The sequence below is a fragment of the Podarcis pityusensis genome (assembly GCF_964106645.2).
Source record: "Podarcis pityusensis genome assembly, chromosome: 12".
Taxonomy (NCBI): Eukaryota; Metazoa; Chordata; class Lepidosauria; order Squamata; family Lacertidae; genus Podarcis; species Podarcis pityusensis.
Window position 1 is genome coordinate 21,626,348 of NC_138037.1, and position 19,500 is coordinate 21,645,847.

General features: G+C 43.8%; 1 protein-coding gene across 1 annotated transcript in view; it reads right to left on the reverse strand.

The window, feature by feature from the left end:
• GPR158 (G protein-coupled receptor 158) overlaps positions 1-19,500 on the reverse strand; it is a 123,315-nt gene that overhangs the window by 16,491 nt on the left and 87,324 nt on the right. Inside the window, exons 6-7 of the mRNA XM_080974386.1 lie at positions 17,416-17,525; positions 2,790-3,028 (exon numbers count right to left, since the gene is read on the reverse strand). Of these exons, the coding sequence (XP_080830512.1) occupies positions 2,790-3,028; positions 17,416-17,525 (349 nt within the window). The remainder of the gene's footprint in view (positions 1-2,789; positions 3,029-17,415; positions 17,526-19,500) is intronic.

The window sequence follows — 19,500 nt, forward strand, 5'->3', positions numbered from 1 at the left end:
TACTTCGGCTGTATGTGTTCTGTCATGGAAAGCCCAACTCCTTCTTACACCAGTATGAACAAACACACACTTAAAAACACTATCCTAGAATCTCTTGCTGGGCATTTCTACAGTAAGGAACACAATTAAATGTTCAGTTTGAGCACAGATTTGGAAGACATATTAGTCTAAGGAGGAGGAAATAGCTCATGGGACATACGAAATGTGTGAATCATAAATGTTGGTTCCTTTATAAATCATCAACAACATGCACATTTAAAAAACAATACATCGTGTAAGCTACTGCTTTTATCTCTGTTACAATCTTATTATTATTTTATGGCTATTATTTATTCAATTTATTACCAGCCCTTCACAATCTGCTCCCACAGTGGGTTATAGCAATATAAAATTGCGTATTAAGAACAGTTGAAAGCAAATTACAGTCAAAGGATAAAGGTAGGTCCTGAAGACATATATCGCAGCAGTTACAGCCCAGGGGAAAGATGTGTGTCTTCAGCATTCAACAGAAATGAAATAATAAAGGTGCCATTTAACACGCACACCAAGTCTCACAGCTGTTCTCCAGAGCTGCCTTTCCAAATGACTTTATATTTCAGCTTGGCTTTTTAAAGCAGTTTGGTTTTCTGCCACTCGCAGAGATTGCGTCAATCTAATTATGCAGTTCACCAGTTTATTGATTAACTGGCCAAACTGAAATTCAGCATGGCAGAATGGCAACACAAACTGCCTAGAGTCACTCCTTCCTTCCCTTTCTGCCATTCCTAGATACATTCTTTGGATATTTAAACTGAAATTTACGTATCTGTAGGTTCCTTTGAGACTTTTTTCTTTTTTGGTAGAAAGTGATGAATGACTGCAATCAGTAGCACCCTTACTACTCATAATAATTTGCAGTGCAATTTTGCAGATCCTAAGCGTGTGCATTATTTTGTTATTTAATTCATTTAACAATATTTTGCATATCGCACAACTGGAAAGAAATCCTCCAAGCGGTTTGCAAAGGTGTCAACACACAGAAAGGGGGTGTGGGGAGGAGAAAGGTGAAACCCGACCCTTTCCACCGCGTTACCTTGCTGTGTTTAAGATGCCCGCAATTGCTGCATGTTTAGAGTTTGGGGATTTGCCGTTGCTTTTAATTAAAAAATTCGTGCAGATTTATAGGCATGTTATACCCCAGAGGACCACCTTCTCTCCATCAACAGGCTGCCTCCAAAAGATGTCTCTCTGCTGAAGGAAGGAATGTAGAAGGCTGCCTTACAATAAGTCAGACCATTGGTCCATCTAGCTCAGTATTGTTTATACAGTGGTACCTCGGGTTGCATACGCTTCAGGTTACATACGCTTCAGGTTACAGACTCCGCTAACCCAGAAATAGTGCTTCAGGTTAAGAACTTTGCTTCAGGATGAGAACAGAAATTGTGCTCCGGCGGCGCGGCAGCAGCAGGAGGCCCCATTAGCTAAAGTGGTGCTTCAGGTTAAGAACCGTTTCAGGTTAAGAATGGACCTCCGGAACGAATTAAGTACTCAACCCGAGGTACCACTGTACTGACCAAAAGAAACTCTCCAGAGTTTCAGGCAGGGGACATTCCTAGCCTTCCTGTGAGATGCCCAGGATTGAACATGGAACCTTCTGAGGGTGAGGCAGATGCTCTACCACTGAGCTACAGCCCTTCCCTCAAATATTCAGCGGGGCTCCTTCCCTCATCTCCTGACTGAAGCCTTTGCTGGATCAAAGAGCCTTCTGTCAGCAAGGGATGCTGACATGAGATGCAATCAAATAAGAACACCGCCTTTCGCTTGCTAACTCTAGACCCACCCATCCTGCAGGAACAATCCTGATGACCTTCTTCCCCTCAATGGATTCTTGCAGCAGTTGGAAGGATAACCCAGACCGCAACTGGACTCAGGCATGCCCCAGTGGTGGTAGGGAACAGAACTCAGCTGGATCCTGCTAATTAATCAGAGATGCATTTTCAGTTGACTCTCAAGCCAGTAATTGGATAATTGCACCAATTAATTGATTAATGCTTTCGGCTCTACTACTAAGCCACTGGAGCAAACCCTAAATTTACATGGCAATTACAGAACATATGTAATGTTTGCAAAACATGCTGAGCGGGGAGAGGCTGGAACTGCAGAGTTACAACTCAGGTCACCTTTCTCCCAGTCAGTTGACCCCAATGACAGATTGGACTGCTAATTAAATCTAACACATAGCCTGCCTAGAGAGCTCGTTTCTGAATTGCTAGCTGAAACTTTTCAGTAGTTTTCTGTTTGAAATCTGACTTCAAGCCTTTTTGAAGCTATTAACTGAGCCACAGGTCTGGAAAACTGGCTATTTGCTCCATTCCACTGCTTGAGCTGACATCTGGAAGCCAATAAACCATAGGTTGTTGTTTTTTTAAAAAAAAATACAAATTATTGTATACTCAGTGTCAGGGACTGGCAGGACACTGAGGAGTGAGCACTAGGAAAAGGGGGGTTGGGAGAAGGGATCTGTGAGAGCCTGGAAAAGCCAAGAGATGAGAGACAAAGCCAGGAGAAACTGTAGGATTGGAAAGTGAAGAACAAATGCAGGAGGAATTTGTTTTAATTTGCTGAACAGCTTCTATGGATGTAGTACTGTTATTGTTTGCAGTGTATTGCTTTTGTAACTGATATATTTAAATTGTCAGGTTGTGATGTGATTTTATCATTAGGCTTTTTATAAGGAAAGGTGTGTTATAAATGTCTTAAACAAGCAAAATAATGACCAAAGCAAAACAGCAGCAGCAAAGGCAACTTACCAATAGCCATCATATAATCCCACCGGTCTATCAGGCACATGCTGAAGATCAGATGATCTGAGGTTTGTCCTTGGCCAACGAGAGAAATGTTTCGCTCCAGGTTTTGGCAGACGGCAGCAGTCCAGCCTATTAGGAACCAAAGCACCACCAGGAATATCACAGCCAGCATCTTCATCACGCGCCCGCCTGTCATGTATGGCATTCGCTGAACCGTCCGTGACAGGAACACTTTCAAAACCCTGCGCAATCAAATAGACACAACGTCACAATACAGTCGCCGGTTCAAATTCAAGGTGCTTGCAGTAATTTGCAAGGCGCTTGACAACTTGGGTCCAGAACAGCTTAAGGATCACTTGATCCCTTATACCCCTGCCCGATCACTGAGATCTTCGTGTGCCGTACCATCAAGCTATGTTGGACTCCAGCGCTATGATGAACTCCATGCTCATTACCCTGGCAAGGTCAATAGTTCGGGACAATGGGAGCTGTGATCCATTAATCTCTGGAGGGCCACAGATTAGCCACACAGCTTCCTTCAAAACATTTTCTTATTATTATTTTTACAAATATCGTAATATTATAATATTTTTTAATTTATACCCCACCCATCTGGCTGCACTGCCCCAGCCACTCTAGGTGGCCTCCAACACATATAAAAACATAAGAAAACATCAAGCATTAATAGCAACAATCTGATCCAATATTTAAAAAGTCACAATAACTTTAAAATAAACGATTTGTATCAAATAAAGCCATTTTCAATAATCCATTAAAATCTAATAGTAATCAGTAAAATTAAACACCAGCAAACAATAGTTTTTAAAGTTTAAACACCAGCAAACAAATAAATTACAGTAAAGAATTACTAATCTATAACCAGTAAAAAAAACACCAGGAAATCACAATACATAAAATACCATAAAACATACAAAACCATGTAGGCAGGGTGAGGTGAATGCTTCAGGCGGTGGATTCTGAGGGTCAGGCAAAGAACAGAACTCTGTGTGCCTGCTCTGTACTCCCTAAGCTAGTCCGCTGCCCTCAAGTGTAGGGGAAGACACTGTCTATTTGCCAGTGACGAACAGTGAACTCCTGTTTTTTTGGACATGGGTTTGGGGTGTGTGTGAACCATTTTGTCTGTTGCCTTGGGCAGCAAAATGTCTTGGATCTGCCCTGCCAATAGCACATAAATGTGTGTTTGGGGAAGAGCACAGCGCTGCATGATTGGTAAAACCCCCAGTTACCCCACCACAGCACTGAGTTATTGCTGCTGCCTATCTGCTACATGCACCAGATAAAACAAGTAAAAGTAAAGGTAAAGGTACCCCTGCCCGTACGGGCCAGTCGTGTCCGACTCTAGGGTTGTACGCTCATCTCACTTAAGAGGCCGTGAGCCAGCGCTGTCTGAAGACACTTCCGGGTCACGTGGCCAGCGTGATGAAGCTGCTCTGGCGAGCCAGCACCAGCGCAGCACACGGAAACACCGTTTACCTTCCCGCTGGTAAGCGGTCCCTATTTATCTACTTGCACCCGGAGGTGCTTTTGAACTGCTAGGTGGGCAGGAGCTGGGACCGAAAGACGGGAGCTCACCCCGCCGCGGGGATTCTAACCGCCGACCATGCGATCGGCAAGCCCTAGGCACTGAGGGTTTTACCCACAGCGCCACCCGCGTCCCAAGAGAAAACAAACATACCATAAAAGCCAAGGGCATCTTTACAGAATTCTGTATCTATAAAGTGCGCAGTATGTAAGGATCAAATAAATCTCAGTTACACCAATTATTTTTAGAACACCTGGGTGTCCTGTTTCTTACCCATGTCATCAACAAAAGAGCCTGGGAGAATTGAGATAAAAATCTAGCGAACCGCTGAGCCGGAAGAAAAGTCACACCTACTATTTACAACAATGTAAATTATTCACTCCCACAAATTTCCCCCCTCCCCTGCCGCAATACATTCTGCATTTTGGATCTTTCTTCTGGCCTTTGGATGTTGTCAGCATCGCTTCCCCCTTAGAGAACCCTGACCTCACTGCTTACTCGTTTCTATGGTGGGCAAGAGGTAAGCCCCACCTCACCCTCTCTGGGAAGCTAGGCAGGGCTGGGTCTGACTGGTACTCGGATAAGCAGAGAGACAGTGAAGTTCTGCAAGTAAGGCTTGACGCCTTTCCCTCCCTCCCAGCCAGGTGATGGGGCAGGAAAAAGAAACTGGGAGGAGAGAAAGGGTTTGAATGGCTCTTAGCCCCAATGGCTGTCATAACCATAACTTTAAGAACTGGTACCAGAGCTTGCTTTCCCCCTCCTCTCTCCCCATCTCTTTTTCTTTCTGCCACATCTTTCAGATTCTCTCTTTTTTCAGTCTTAACTTCAGCTCTCCACATTTCCACATCAGTATGCAATTTTTTTATTTTAAAAAAAGTCATAATGAAAATTCACCAGCATTTCAGTGCAAATTTCTCCAAATATACACTTTTTTGTGTGTGCAATCTTGCCCAGCAGGAACAATTTTGCAAAGCAAAATCTTCCCTAACACACTTTTTTCTATGTTATTTACACACAATGTGCACACTTTAAGATATGTGGTCCCCCCCCCCCACATTACTTGGCTAGAGAACCTCTTTGCAAAATTCGGAGAAGTTCAAAGGATGGTTGTATTTTGGTTCGCATCTTGTTTCAGAAAGTGCGGATTGGGTACATTCACCTTTACATGGGAACTAAGTCATATTTCTCCCCCATCCCTAGAAAGGGCCGTGGCAGCTTGGCAGTGCATTCCCTTCTCTTCCCTGTTATTTGTCTCCCTTCCCAGTGGGGCTTGTTCGCGTGCTGCTTAGCTGTGCTTGGCAGTCTGAAGGAGGAGAGAGAGAGAAAGATGGCTCAGGAAAGAGGGGAACAGATTGGCCAGGGCAGTGTTTTCCCTTCTCCTCCTCCTCCTTTTCTGCTGTTACTTGGCTTCCTAACAGGCTGTGCTCACACACTGCTCTGGCTTGGGGGCCTTGGCTTGCAGTCAGAGAGAAAATGATGAACTGCACCAGCCTGAACTTTGGGCGAGTCAAGGAAAGAGCAGAGGAGTTGAAAATTACACAGCCCAAATCAATCTGCTCCCTTGCCCAGCTAGGCCCAAAAATCTCCAGTGCCAACAGCAAGGTTTATTTTATTTTATTTATATGTGTTTGTTGTTGTTGGCATCTGTCTGCCTTGAGAGAGTTCACTTCCGGGGAATGAAGTCAAACCGCTGTGTTAGCAGCACCAAAGCGACCTCTCTAGGCAGTGTCTATGGAGGTCCTTGGGTCCAAAGGAAAGCAATATGCTTGGCACCAGCAGGACTGCAGGAGCTGCTGGAAGGAGGAGGACAAGGACTCCACTCTGGATTTGTGTAGGGTTTACTCCTTTGCCTTTTCTTTTCCCAGTGGAAGTTTAGGATCAGCGTTTTCCTTCTCTTGAAGGGCTACCTTTCCAGGTTGATGAGCCTCACTTCACTCTATAGCATGTGCAGAAACCCCCTTCTTGATCACTGGACCCATCCTTGGTCTCGTTCACTCAATCCGCTGGAGCCTGTACAGTGGTACCTCTGGTTGTGAACGGGATCTGTTCCGGAGGCCCATTCACAACATGAAAAGTCCGCAACCTGAAGCGCTGTATCTGCGCAGGTGCGAGGTGTGATTTGGCGCTTGTCCAAATGCGCAAAGCACGGTTGGCGAAACCCAGAAGTAACCCTATCCGGTACTTCCGGGTTGCCGTGGGACGCAACCTGAAAAAACGTAACATGACGCAAACGTAACATGAGGTATGACTGTATTTGCATGCAGGGGGAGTCCCCAACTCAACGAGGGTTTGAGACCCATCGGCTACCCCCACCTGGTTGAGCTGGCCAGTCAAAGCTGCTGCCCAGGGTGTGGCCACGGTCGCATGCTGACATCTCCTGGGAGCACAGGTGAGAGCTGAATGCAGGGTGGGGACCAAAGGTAGACAAACTAAACCAGAAGGAGCACGATGTGCCCCCTGCTAGAGGTACTGCCCCTCTCCACCCCACCTGTTTTTCCAAGAAGCTCAAGGTCTCGTATCTGGTCCCTACCCTGCCTTATTTAATTACCACAACAACTTTGTGGGGTAGGTTAGGCTGAGAGTCAGTGATTGGCTCAGGTATTTCTAAACGGCTTAAACTTTTTAAAAAAAACAACTCAGCAGTATAGATACAAAAAACACAACATAAAATAGTACAATAAAACAGAAACAAAAGAACAGTGAAATAGTATTATAAAAACAGAAAACAGAATTACAAAGAAAGAAACTCAGCAATAATGAGGTTCCAGCTTATGGGTCAGGGCAAAAATATGTGTCTTTACAATATGGCTGAAGCTACTGATGGATGATATTGGGACGCGGGTGGCGCTGTGGTCTAAACCACTGAGCCTAGGGCTTGCTGAATGGAAGGTCGGCGGTTCGAATCCCCGCAATGGGGTGAGCTCCCATTGCTCGGTCCCAGCTCCTGTCAACCTAGCAGTTCTAAAGCACGTCAAAGTGCAAGTAGATAAATAGGTACCACTCCAGCAGGAAGGTAAACAGTGTTTCCGTGCACTGCTCTGGTTCGCCAGAAGCGGCTTAGTCATGCTGGCCACATGACCCGGAAAAACTGTCTGCAGACAAATGCCGGCTCCCTCGGCCAGTAAAGCGAGATGAGCACCACAACCCCAGAGTCATTCGCGACTGGACTTAACTGTCAGGGGTCCTTTACCTTTACCTTACTGATGGATGATGCATTGCAGGTGGCAGGATAAGAACCTAAGAAGGTAGCTAAACTTGTGGCCCTACAATGCCCACCAGCTCCAGCCAGCATGACCAATGGTCAGAGAGGACAGGGGTCGAAGTGAAAAAAGATTTAGAAATTTGGTCAAATTTGAAGCTTTCACTGCTGGGCCGTATTGCTGCGGTAAAAATGAATATATTGCCTAGAATGTTGTTTTTGTTTCAAACATTGCAAATTGTGGACAAAATGGACTGTTTCAAGAGGTGGCAGAGAGATATTTCTAGATTTGTCTGGCAGGGTAAGAAGCCTAGAATAAAATTTAAAATATTAACAGATGCAAAGGAAAGAGGTGGATTTGCCCTGCCAGACTTTAAACTTTACTATGAAGCAGCAGCTTTTTGCTGGTTGAAAGAATGGCTGCTTCTTGAAAACACTGACATTTTGGATCTAGAAGGTCTTAACAATGTATTTGGATGGCATGCATATCTGTGGTATGATAAGGTCAAAGCACATAAAGCATTTAAAAACCATATTGTCAGGAAAGCATTGTTTAATGTCTGGATAAGATACAAGGACTTATTGGAAAATAAAACCTCAAGGTGGTTGTCACCGATGGAAGCAAAAGCTCTGAAAAAGCTCAATATGGAGGCCAAATGGCCGAAATATTGGGAAATTCTGGAACAACATGGAGATAGACTGAAATTGCAGAGTTTTGAGAAATTAAAAAACAAAGTGCGAGACTGGCTTCATTATTATCAGATAATGGAGGCATACAATTTGGACAAGAAAATTGGCTTCCAGGTGGAAAAATCAAAATTAGAAACAGAACTGTTAGAACCCAAAACTAAGATTTTGTCAAAAATGTATAACTTGCTGTTGAAATGGAATACTCAGGATGAAACGGTGAAATCTGCTATGATTAAATGGGCACAAGATGTTGGACATAACATAATGATGGCTGACTGGGAACAGTTATGGACCACAGGTATGAAGTTTACGGCACGTAATGCCTTAAGAGAGAATATTATGAAAATGATATACAGGTGGTACATGACCCCAGTTAAGCTTGCAAAAATTTATCATTTGCCCGATAATAAATGCTGGAAATGTAAAGAAACTGAAGGTACATTCTTTCACCTTTGGTGGACGTGCCCAAGGATTAAGGCTTTCTGGGAGATGATATATAATGAATTGAAAAAGGTATTTAAATATACCTTCTTGAAGAAACCAGAGGCCTTTCTCCTAGGCATAGTCGGCCAATTGGTGCCAAAGAAGGACAGAACTTTTTTTATGTATGCCACAACAGCAGCAAGAATACTCATTGCAAAGTATTGGAAGACACAAGATCTACCCACTCTGGAAGAATGGCAGATGAAGCTGATGGACTATATGGAACTGGCAGAAATGACTGGCAGAATCCGAGACCAGGGAGAAGAGTCGGTGAAAGAAGATTGGAAGAAATTCAAAGACTATCTACAGAAATATTGTAAAATTAATGAATGTTAGAATGATGTTGGATAGAAATTAAGTGGTTTCCAGCTGTAATGCTTTAAGGGAATATGAAAAATGGGTTGTTAATAGGTAAAAATCTAACGTTACTATTTTAAGACCAAAGATTAGGATAAACAAAGAGGGTAAGGATTTGCTGAACCAACAAATTGAACTGGAATACAAAAAAGGGAGGTATGAGGAGGTCCGGGAAACAAGCTAAGGAAAAATAAGTAATGGAAAAATTAAGTGGTTTTTAATCATTTTTATTTTGTATTTTGTACTTTTCCTTTTTTTCCTTTTTTTCCATTTTTATATTGTAACATTTGGAAAATCTCAATAAATATCTTATAAAAAAAACCCAGAGATGACAGGGGTCATGTAGCTCAGCAACATCTGGAGGAAAGCTGGTTAGTCCCCACTGCTTTAGGTGTATGCCTCTTTTCTACCACCTGATTGTGAACCTGCCTGCCTGTCTGCCCAGGGTTTTTTAAGAGAGCCAGATAGACTTGCTAAGTGTCATTTGCTTTCCATAGTTCCAAGTGTGCTCCAAGACCAGCTGACGCTGATTTGCAACCCATCTATACAGCAGATGGGGCTGACGGGAGAGCCAGCACATTTTTATTCTTTGCCAGATTAGGTAACGTCCCTTGCTTTGTATAAATGTGCTGGACAGGAAGCCAAAGCTCTCACGCATATGTGCCCCGAGGGATCTAGAGAACAACTGTTTTCTTGGCTAGGAAAAACAAAGTCTCAGGAACCAAAGTGACAATGAAATGATGCCAAAAAGAATGATTATTTGAAGTTGAACAACTATGCATGTAAGCAAATGTGGGTATATGTGCATCAACTGCAAAACTACAAATTACAGTTATAAACTCTCCAAGCTATAGCAGCTATAAAAAAAACAAGGAAGTCCTCCAGACAATACAAATAATAACTGATGATATCTCAAGGATTAGATCTCCAGGATTCAGATGATATCTTCATCTGAATCAAATGGAAGAATTATTTGGAGGAGGGGGCAGCCATTAATCCCTGCCACCCATCAATTATTCAACATTTACTATCTGAATTGTTTGCAAAACAACATAAGAAGGCTTATTAGGTGGATATGGAGGTGCTGCTGTTGCTAAGGGCTCTTGGCATCTTCCCTGCTGCGGAGATTCACTCTCTTCCAACAGGAGCATCTTACAGCAATAAACATAGGCCCAGGGACACAGCAAATGATGAACTGTGCCTTTAACAGCTGTGTGTCTGGCACAAATTAAACAGGGTAAGCATTTTCTAGTATGGAAACACTATCATCGGGAAAGCTTCAGCTGTGGACGTTCTGTCTGTCAGACATTTTATTACTTGTGCGTGGCCCCTTATTTGCTTTCGGGCCCCATACTTTAGCACGGCAGCTTATAACATTAAGAATGCTGATTTATTTTATTTTTATATTTGCTGAGGACAAATTTCTTAACAAACTAAAAGCTTCATTTGGAGGAACTTGAACTTAACTAGTTCATTCTGTAAAAGGACATACTGAAATTAGTTCCATTTTGGACAGGATAAACTAGAACTAAAACAAGTTGCTTTTAAAAATGAGCTTGTCAGGCACTGCCTGTGGCCCCTAGAAAGTTGTCTAATGAGCAATGTGGCCCTTGGGATGTTGAGGGGCTGTGACAACTCCAGAACTGAACTCAGCAGGGCCTTCAAAACAATCGCAGACAAAGTCCACCTGGACAGGAGCTTGTGCAGGTCACATCTTGTGGGATGCCTTCAAAAGTGTACATCCAAATATTAATACACCCTACATTACAGATGGGTCACTGTCTTTGTCATAGTGTTCTTCTTAAACAATTATAAAATCCTTCATATTGTATTGGTGCTGGAGCAAGCTAATTATTTGCTTCTAAAAAGCACTGAGAGATCACTATCTCACCCATCAGCCATTTGCCTACTTTTTCCCTTATCAAAGTTTTCCAGAACAAGGAGTACAAAAGATTTCAAGGTCAATATTTATCAGGAAGCTTACACATGAAAATAGATCTGAGTCATGGTCTCTAGTAATCCTCTCCTGCACAATGCATTCAAAACTTCCTTTATAACCACTGGGTCCAAACTGGAGTCAACTGTTTCAGCTGAATTTGCACCTCTTATAGCAAAACCTTGTGGAACCAAGCAACCTGCCAGTTCTGACTAGGCTTGAGGGAACAAAGCTATTAGATGTGGCACTGTTCAAAATTCAGGCAGTGCTTGCTCCCTAGATAACTTCTTTTGCTGTTTAAAAACCAACAGGAGATTCACAACAAATTTCTTCACATGCAGGAAATATATATTTATAGTGGCTCTCTTTTAAAAAACAAAAACACAGATATGTTTAAAATATGTATCAGAGCCGAAAAATAAAATTCACCTTCTTAGCTGTGCATGTTTAGTCAGTAGTATAGTTGCGCATAGCAAAGGGTCCTAATAATCTCCAAGACTAATAAACGATTTAGAAAAAGGGATCGTGAACCTTTTTGAACAAAGTGGGCACATCTTGAATTTTGAGAAAACATTGTGGGTACACGTCACAAAAGGCTGCTGGGGGGGGGGTACCATGCATGCAACACAAAATAAATTAAAAAATATTTCCTATTTTTGTTCTTATTGGCTGTCAATTTATTCACTTTCTCTGCTTTGATATGGAAGGATTTTCTCTAGTAAATGAAAGCCATTGCTTCAAGAAATTCCCTCACCCCCAGCCACTTGTTCCTCTCTGATTTAGTAGGCACTTTGAGAAGTCGTGCTGGAAGAATACTAACAGTGCCATTTAATAAGACACTATACAATTCTTCTAGTGCGTTTTCCAAGTAAATTAATTAGATAACAGCCACTTATTACTAATGTCAAGGTTTTCTCCACAGAAAGACCAATGGGCTCTCATGAGCCTGGTGAAGAGTTGATTCTGAATATAACAACAACAAAGCTAACTTGTATGCATGTGCCGTTGCATGAAAAGTCTTGTGAGACATTTTGGAACACTGCAATCCTGCGGCACGTTTACACCGAAACGTGCCCAAGTATGTTCAGTGAGACTTACTGCTGAGAAAGATTGGCAGCTAGAGGACTATTCCTACGGGATGGAGATGGAAATGACCCATCTCTTTCAAAAAGGCAAAAAACAAAGGTAAATTGATAGGAAAATAATGTGCACTGCCAACCTCTGAAAAGCTATGGCAGAAGGCAAGATTCTTTCTGCTCTGATTAAGCTCACTTTGGCAAGAGGCTCTGCAAGCAAAATGGTACCCAGCTGTGGAGTGCTCCTGCATGAGACCAGACTTTACCTCTGCATATATTATGCATGCTATTGATTATTGTCACTTAAACAGATCAATTAACTTCAAGCTCTAGTGGAGATGAGTTCCTTTAATTATACTCTGTGCTTCAAATAGAAGGGCATATCTGTTTTTCTAGTGGAAAAGAGAGATGTACAATTTCCCCAAATACTACCCTCGCTCAGCCGTTTTTATTCCAAAGGGAGGGGATTCATTTCAATAAGGGTATATGTAAGTTTCTGAACTTAAGCAGGAATGATAAGATGCACAAATATAGGATTTTTGTTGGGGAGGGGCATCTGACTTGACAGCATTACAAGCAGAAAGGTTCTAGGGGTCTTGGTAGACCGCAAGCTTTAATATAAGACAACAGTGTGATGCAGCAGCAAAAAAAGCTAATGCTATTCTAGGCTGTCAACAGAAGTACAATGTCCTGATCAAGAGAAGTCATAGTTACACTTTATTCTTCCTTGGTTAGACCCCACCTGGAGTACTGTGTTCAGTTCAGGGACCACAGTTTAAGAAGGATGTTGACAAGCAGGAATGTGTGCAGAGGAGGACACCCAAGATGACAAAAGGTCTGGAAACCAAGCCTTATGAGGAATGGTTGAGGAAACTGGGTATGTTTAGCCTGGAGAGGAGGAGACTGAGAAGTAACATGACAGCCCTCTTCAAATATCTAAAGCATGGGTAGGCAAACTAAGGTCTGGGGGTTGGATCCAGCCCAATCGCCTACTAAATCCAGCCCACAGACGGTCCAGGAATCAGCGTGTTTTTACATGAGTAGAATGTGACCTTTTATTTTAAAATGCATCTCTGGGTTATTTGTGGGGCCGGTGGCGGAGAGCAGGCAGGGGCAGGACTGGCACACGTCCTGGGGGTGGGGTGCGCTGCCTGCAGGGGCAGGCCACCCAGTGCGGGGGGGGCAGCCACGATGGCACCCTGGGGATCACGCTGCCGGGGGCAGTGCATTCCCCCTGCACTCCTCTTCCTCTGCCAATGTGTGGGGCCTGGTGTTTTTACTTGAGTAGAATATGTGCTTTTCTTTAAAATGCATCTCTGGCTTATTTGTGGGGCATAGAAATCGTTCATTCCCCCCCCCCAAAAAAAAATATAGTCCGGCCCCCATAAGGTCTGAGGGACAGTGAACTGGCCCCCTTCTGAAAAAGTTTGCTGACCCCTGAAAAGGGCTGTCACATGGAACACAGAGCAAACTTGTTTTCCGCTGCTTCCGAGGGCTAAGACCCAAACCACTGGATTCAAATTACAAGAAAGGAGATTCTGACTAAACATCAGGAAGAACTTTCTTTCCGTGAACTTCCTTATCTTCACTTACCTAGCTGTGCAATCCTAAACATATCTACTAAAAAGTAACTCCCTAGCATTTACATCTAAGTTTGTGGGTTACAGGCCTGCAGCCTTAGGAGCCAAGCCCATCAAAGAGATAACAAAAATACCACTCGCCTGTATGTTCTTATGATCTGCAAACAAGTAAAACAATCAACAGACTAGAAGTTATTGGCAGGGCACATGTTTTGCATCAATGAAGCCCCCAGGTTGTTCCTGAGAATCTCCAGGTAAAAAAAGTATCAGGGTTGAGGAAAATCTCTCCTGAGAGATTAGACAGCTGCTGCAGCTTCCAGTCAGAATCAACAATCGTGAGCTAAATGGACGAGTGCTCTGAATTCCAAAGTAGATGTGACTGGCCTTTGGCTGTTCATCTCGAGTTTCGCATCCATTCTGGATCAAGACCATGATGTGGGTGGAAACAAGCATTTAATCCTTGGACTACACCATGATCTTGATCTGGACATACAAACACACATGGAGGGCGGGCCTGCTATTTGCCCCAAGAGGATCATTGTCATTAGCACTAACAGCAAACAGTGGCTGTGGTGGATCCTGGGACAAATAGGTGGTACAGGGAGCCCTGATGCAGATCAGGATTGCACCAGGGGGAAAGGGTTATGTTTCCTCTCCCCACATGCTATGGGATCAAGTTGCTCCCTTGTACAACCGCAATTTAACAATAGCAGCAACAAAAGAGGACGCACACGCGCGCGCACACAAATCATGCAAAGTCTAATCAGGTCCTCAATGACTGGCCCCAATCCAGCATTAAGCCACTTCATATGTCTGCCCAAAGCAAAGCTCCGTTGTCATTTCCCAGGCTCCCACAAAAAGCCTCCAAGCCTTCAGCTGCTGCTTCTGTAGCATAACCAGTGACCTCAAGCTGTGCAGTGATACATCCCATTAACACTTCTGTAAACCGTTTAGTCTTGCTTTGAAGCCTGATGTAAGCCTGGCAGCTCTCTTTGCTTGGAATGCTACAAGTGATATAGCAGCAAAGATCATAGCGTGGCAAGTATAGGCATTACTACCAAAGTAAACATAATTTGTGTAGTTCTGTTTTCAAATGCACAAATGGAATGAGAGGGCAACAGTACAACTCCAAGCTGTGCACAAATAATCCACAGGGAAATGATGGGATATATTTTTTTTTACACAGTGTGGTTTGGGCACAGGGTCAAGCTGCAGCTAAGGATGGATGAAGCTGCCAGTTTCAATGCCTCTTGGTTTATCATTTCTCCAGTCTTAAATTCAGTTCTCCCCATTCCCACATCAGTTTGCAATTAAAAGAAGTATTCAGGAAAATCCGGACTGAAAGAACATACTGAAATACTATCAAAATAAGACAGGAACACTGTTTGTGAGTTGCTCCTCTGTCCAGAAGTGTGGGATATATCCTGTTTTGGATAGGATTATTCTCCCATGAAGAGGCAGGTGCCCAGCCTGGAGACACTGCTGGAGACAACGCTGCCATTGAAGGCACAAGCGCTCTTGGTGGCACAATGTACCTTCTGCTAGCTTCAGTCGGTAGCTCAAAGATGGTAGCACTTTCTGGACAGGGGTAGCCTGCCTTTGACTGTCTATGCTCTAGTAACCTGTAGTTTGACTACAATGTGTTGTTGTAATAACATCAGAGGAGCCCTGCTGGATCCACCTCAAGGACCGCCTCTTTCCATATGAACCTGAGGTCATCTTCTAAGGCCCTTCTAAGGAGCCAGTGTGGTGTAGTGGTTAAGAGCGGTAGTCTCGTAATCTGGGGAACCCGGTTCACGTCTCCGCTCCTCCACATGCAGCTGCTGGGTGACCTTGGGCCAGCCACACTTCTCTGAAGTCTCTCAGCCCCACTCACCTCACAGAGTGTTTGTTGTGGGGGAGGAAGGGAAAGGAGAATGTTAGCCGCTTTGAGACTCCTTCGGTTAGTGATAAAGCGGGATATCAAATCCAAACTCTTCTTCTTCTTCTTCTTCTTCTTCTTCTTCTTCTTCTTCTTCTTCTTCTTCTTCTTCTGTGTGTCTCCTCCATGAGAGGAGGGTGGCAACACGAGAATGGGCCTTTTCTGCAGTGGCTCCCTGTTTGTGGAATACTCCCCCAGGAATGTTTGCCTGGCACCTTCATTATACACTTTTAGGTGCCAGACAAAAGCATTCCTCTTTAACCAGGCCTTTGGCTGACTGACATCCAATGCCCTTTTAAAATGTTTGTGAGGGTATTGGGTTGGTTTTTCTTTTTCTTTTGATTGTGTATTTTGTGCTTTTATATTGCGCTTTTATCTTGTGAACCACCCTGAGCCCTGCGGGTATAGGGCCGTATACAAATTTAGTAAATAAAATAAATCTGGCCAATCACCCATCCAGTCCAGCATCATGGTCTCACAGTGGCCAACCAGATGTCTCTGCTAGAAGGACCTGAGTACAACAATATTTGCCCTACCTCTGATTCTCAGCCACTGGCTCTCAGGGGCCTATGGCCGCCTACAGTGGAGGAAGAGCACAGCCATCATGGGTGGTAGCCATTGACGGATATATTCTCCATGAATTTGCCCCTGCCTTAGAGGGCAAATTTTCCAGATGTGGGGAGAGAACTGTTACATCTCCCTGCAGCTGGAAGATTCAAAACCAAAGCTGCCATGGCAGCGGGCTGGCCCCATTCCACAACACAGAAAGGTAAGCGGTATTCCAAAAGCCCGCAGAAGAGGCCAGCTTTTGTGAAACATTCAAATGAGATCGACATGGTTATGCTCCAATGGGACCTTGATAGCATCATCATTATTATTATTTTTGCCTTATTAGGCAACCATTTATAGATAACGCTTTAATCGCCAATCACATCTTACCAAGGAATTTATTGACAGCAGCCAGGTGGATTAATGCAAAGTTGACTCCCAGTGGATTAGGCACTGTTACTGAAATTTCTACATCACTGCAGAACGTACATTATTAAAGTATTTCCTCCAAGGGCAACTTTTCCAATAGTTTCGTCCAGTGTATAATTAAATATCTCTCATAAACACACATTCTTGTGGAGCAATTCAGTTCCTGCCCAAGATGGATCAAACTGAAGGCATAGGCAAACTCGGCTCTCCAGATGTTTTGGGACTACAACTCCCATCATCCATGACCACTGGTCCTGTTAGCTAAGGATGATGGGAATTGTAGTCCCAAAACGTCTGGAGGGCCGAGTTTCCCTATATCTGGATCAAAGGATCCACGGTTACATCAAAAGCACTGCCGCTTGCAGCAGCCAGGTGAGGAGGGGTAGGCATTATTTTTTACACAGTTGTTTCTCCTGCACCATTCCAGGACAGTGCAAGGGAGAAACCCAAGGATTAGACCCCTACTCAGGAGATCTGAAGGGCTTCGGAACCTGTGGATATAAAACCTCCAGCATCCCCACCCAATCCCAAAATGCCCCCTAAATACTTTAGGAGTTTTTGCTGGTGGGAAAACTGGTGACAGTAAGCTGGTGTTTCTCTTAGGGCAGAGTCCACCGCAGCCAAAGCACTCCCCTCCATCAGTAAGATTGTGCTATTGGTTTCTAGACTACTGGGGAAATTAAGCACAGGCTTCCGAAGGCAGATGAAAACTTTGAAGAAGTCTGTTTTCCGTGCCCCCCAAAAGTATAAAAATCACAGATCATCACTGCAATCTCCTCTGTACATGTGCGCGCACACGCACGCAAAACGAAATTATACAGAAATTACACTTCACCCAGAAACAAAAACGATAACATATGTAGTACCTGTGCAGCTTGAGTGTAGCAGTTCCGTAAACGGTAGTAAATCCCAAAAGGCGAACCCATCTTAGGAGAACACAGCGAAATGTGCTTGGCTCAAAGTACAAAATGATAACCTATAAAACAAAACAAAAGACATACAGAAGATATGTAGCAACTTCAGGTGAATCACGGAAGCCCTTCCTGGTTCATAAACAGAACGAGGGTTGGACCCTGGGAGTGAAGGAATGGGTTTCCCAAATCTAAAACCTGACTGTGCAGTCACTTCAGACTTTTTCCAGTGTTCCTGAGTGATTTCTGAGTTTGCTGCTTCTTTATCTTTCTGAGTTCGCTGCTTACTTATCTTTCGTAGCCTAAATTGAAGGAGTGTAAAGAGCAGTCTAGCCCATTCAGTTGCAGCTGACTATAGGGTAATATTTAATGAAGAAATAAAAGCCCACTATTTATAACGTGAAATAAGCACCCATGCTGATGTGTAGATAATAGCAATAAACAAACTTGCTGCCAGAGTGGTTCAATTAAGTGGTATGTGCCTGCTTAACTAAAAATGAATGTTTTAATAAAGTGTCTTGAAGGAAAAGTTATAGCATAGCATCTCCCCTCCTTGATAATTTTTAATCATCGCTTTTTGGCTTTCAGACTACACATCACTTTCCTTTCATTTCCCCTATGGAGCGTGATGCTACGCTGTTAGTGAATTTGCCTCTGAATGGAACAATAAAGAACAAAAGCTCTTAGTACAAAGAGTCTTACTTGGGATCTTTTATTTGCTTAGGCCGGAAGCTCTCCAGCAAGGTGGCAAGGTGAAGGAAAAGTCAGGACTCCTGCACCTTTCAAAGCTGCAGAGATAAATTTCAGCACGTGCAGCTTGTCATGCAATTACGCCTGCCAAAATCCCCTGTTCTGTACAACTGCAGAAGGTTCAGGAGTCCTGTCCTCTTTTTCACCTGGTCATTCTACTTCGCCAGGAGCACCCGAATCCAAGCTTTGGAGCTTCTCAGATTTCTCAGATCTGACTGCTTAACCACAGCCAAGCACGACTCTCTTTCCTTTTGCTGGGGAAACCCTCCTGCAGCCATGTGTTAAGAGGCCCCACCAGGGATCTGTATAGACCCAGCTAACCACTCTGTTAAGTTACCAATGTCTCAGCAGAGGCTGAATTCAGTAAGGAAGGGTTTGGAAGACAATGCAAGGCAGAGCAATGCAAGGCAGGCAAGGCAGAGGGAAAGCTTCTCAAGTTGTTGTTGGCATCTGTCTGTCTTGAGGGATAACAGAGCGTGCCTCCAGGGGTTAACTCAAACCAATGAGCTAGGAGAACCAAAGTGACCTCCTCGGGGCACAAGCCGGAGCAGTATGTATGGAGGCCCTGGGCTGCCCAGATGACAAGACCCTCCCCCCTTGGCCTCACTGATGTCACCCAGAGGAAAGCAGAGCAATGTGTTTGGCACCAGCTTAGCTCCAGAAGGCGGCATAAAAGGCCATCTAACCATTTTAGGGTCTCCGCTCCAGATTTGTGTAGGGTTTACTCCTCAAACAAGCCAATAACCTGGGCTGAAAGAACCAACCAACCACAGCTCCCATCATCCCTGACCATTGCCCATGCTGGCTAGGAAAGACGAGACTTGGAGCACAGCAACACCTGGAGAACCACAGATTCCCTACACCTGAGGTGCACTCACCTCTTCATACTAAAGAGTTGTACTTTTCTAACAAAGGTATTTCTCTTTTTAAAAAAATTAAAACCGGTGTCCATATTTTGATGGGCTAGCTCAGACTTCCTCAAACTCGGTCCTCCAGATGATTTTGGCCTACAACTCCTATGATCTTTAGCTAGCAGGACCAGTGGTCATGGATGATGGGAACTGTAGTCTCAAAACATCTGGAGGGCCAAGTTTGAGGAAGCCTGGGCTAGGTATATTGGTCCTGACCAACAGATCACTCTAGCAGTAGCTGTTTTATGGGCCAAAGTAGATTATACATTACAGGTATGATTGTATTGTGTAAAAGTAAGAATTAAAGATGTAGAGAAAGGTTTATATATTTTTTAGAGTGCCAGACTAGGACCTGGGAGAGCAGGATTCAAATCCTCAT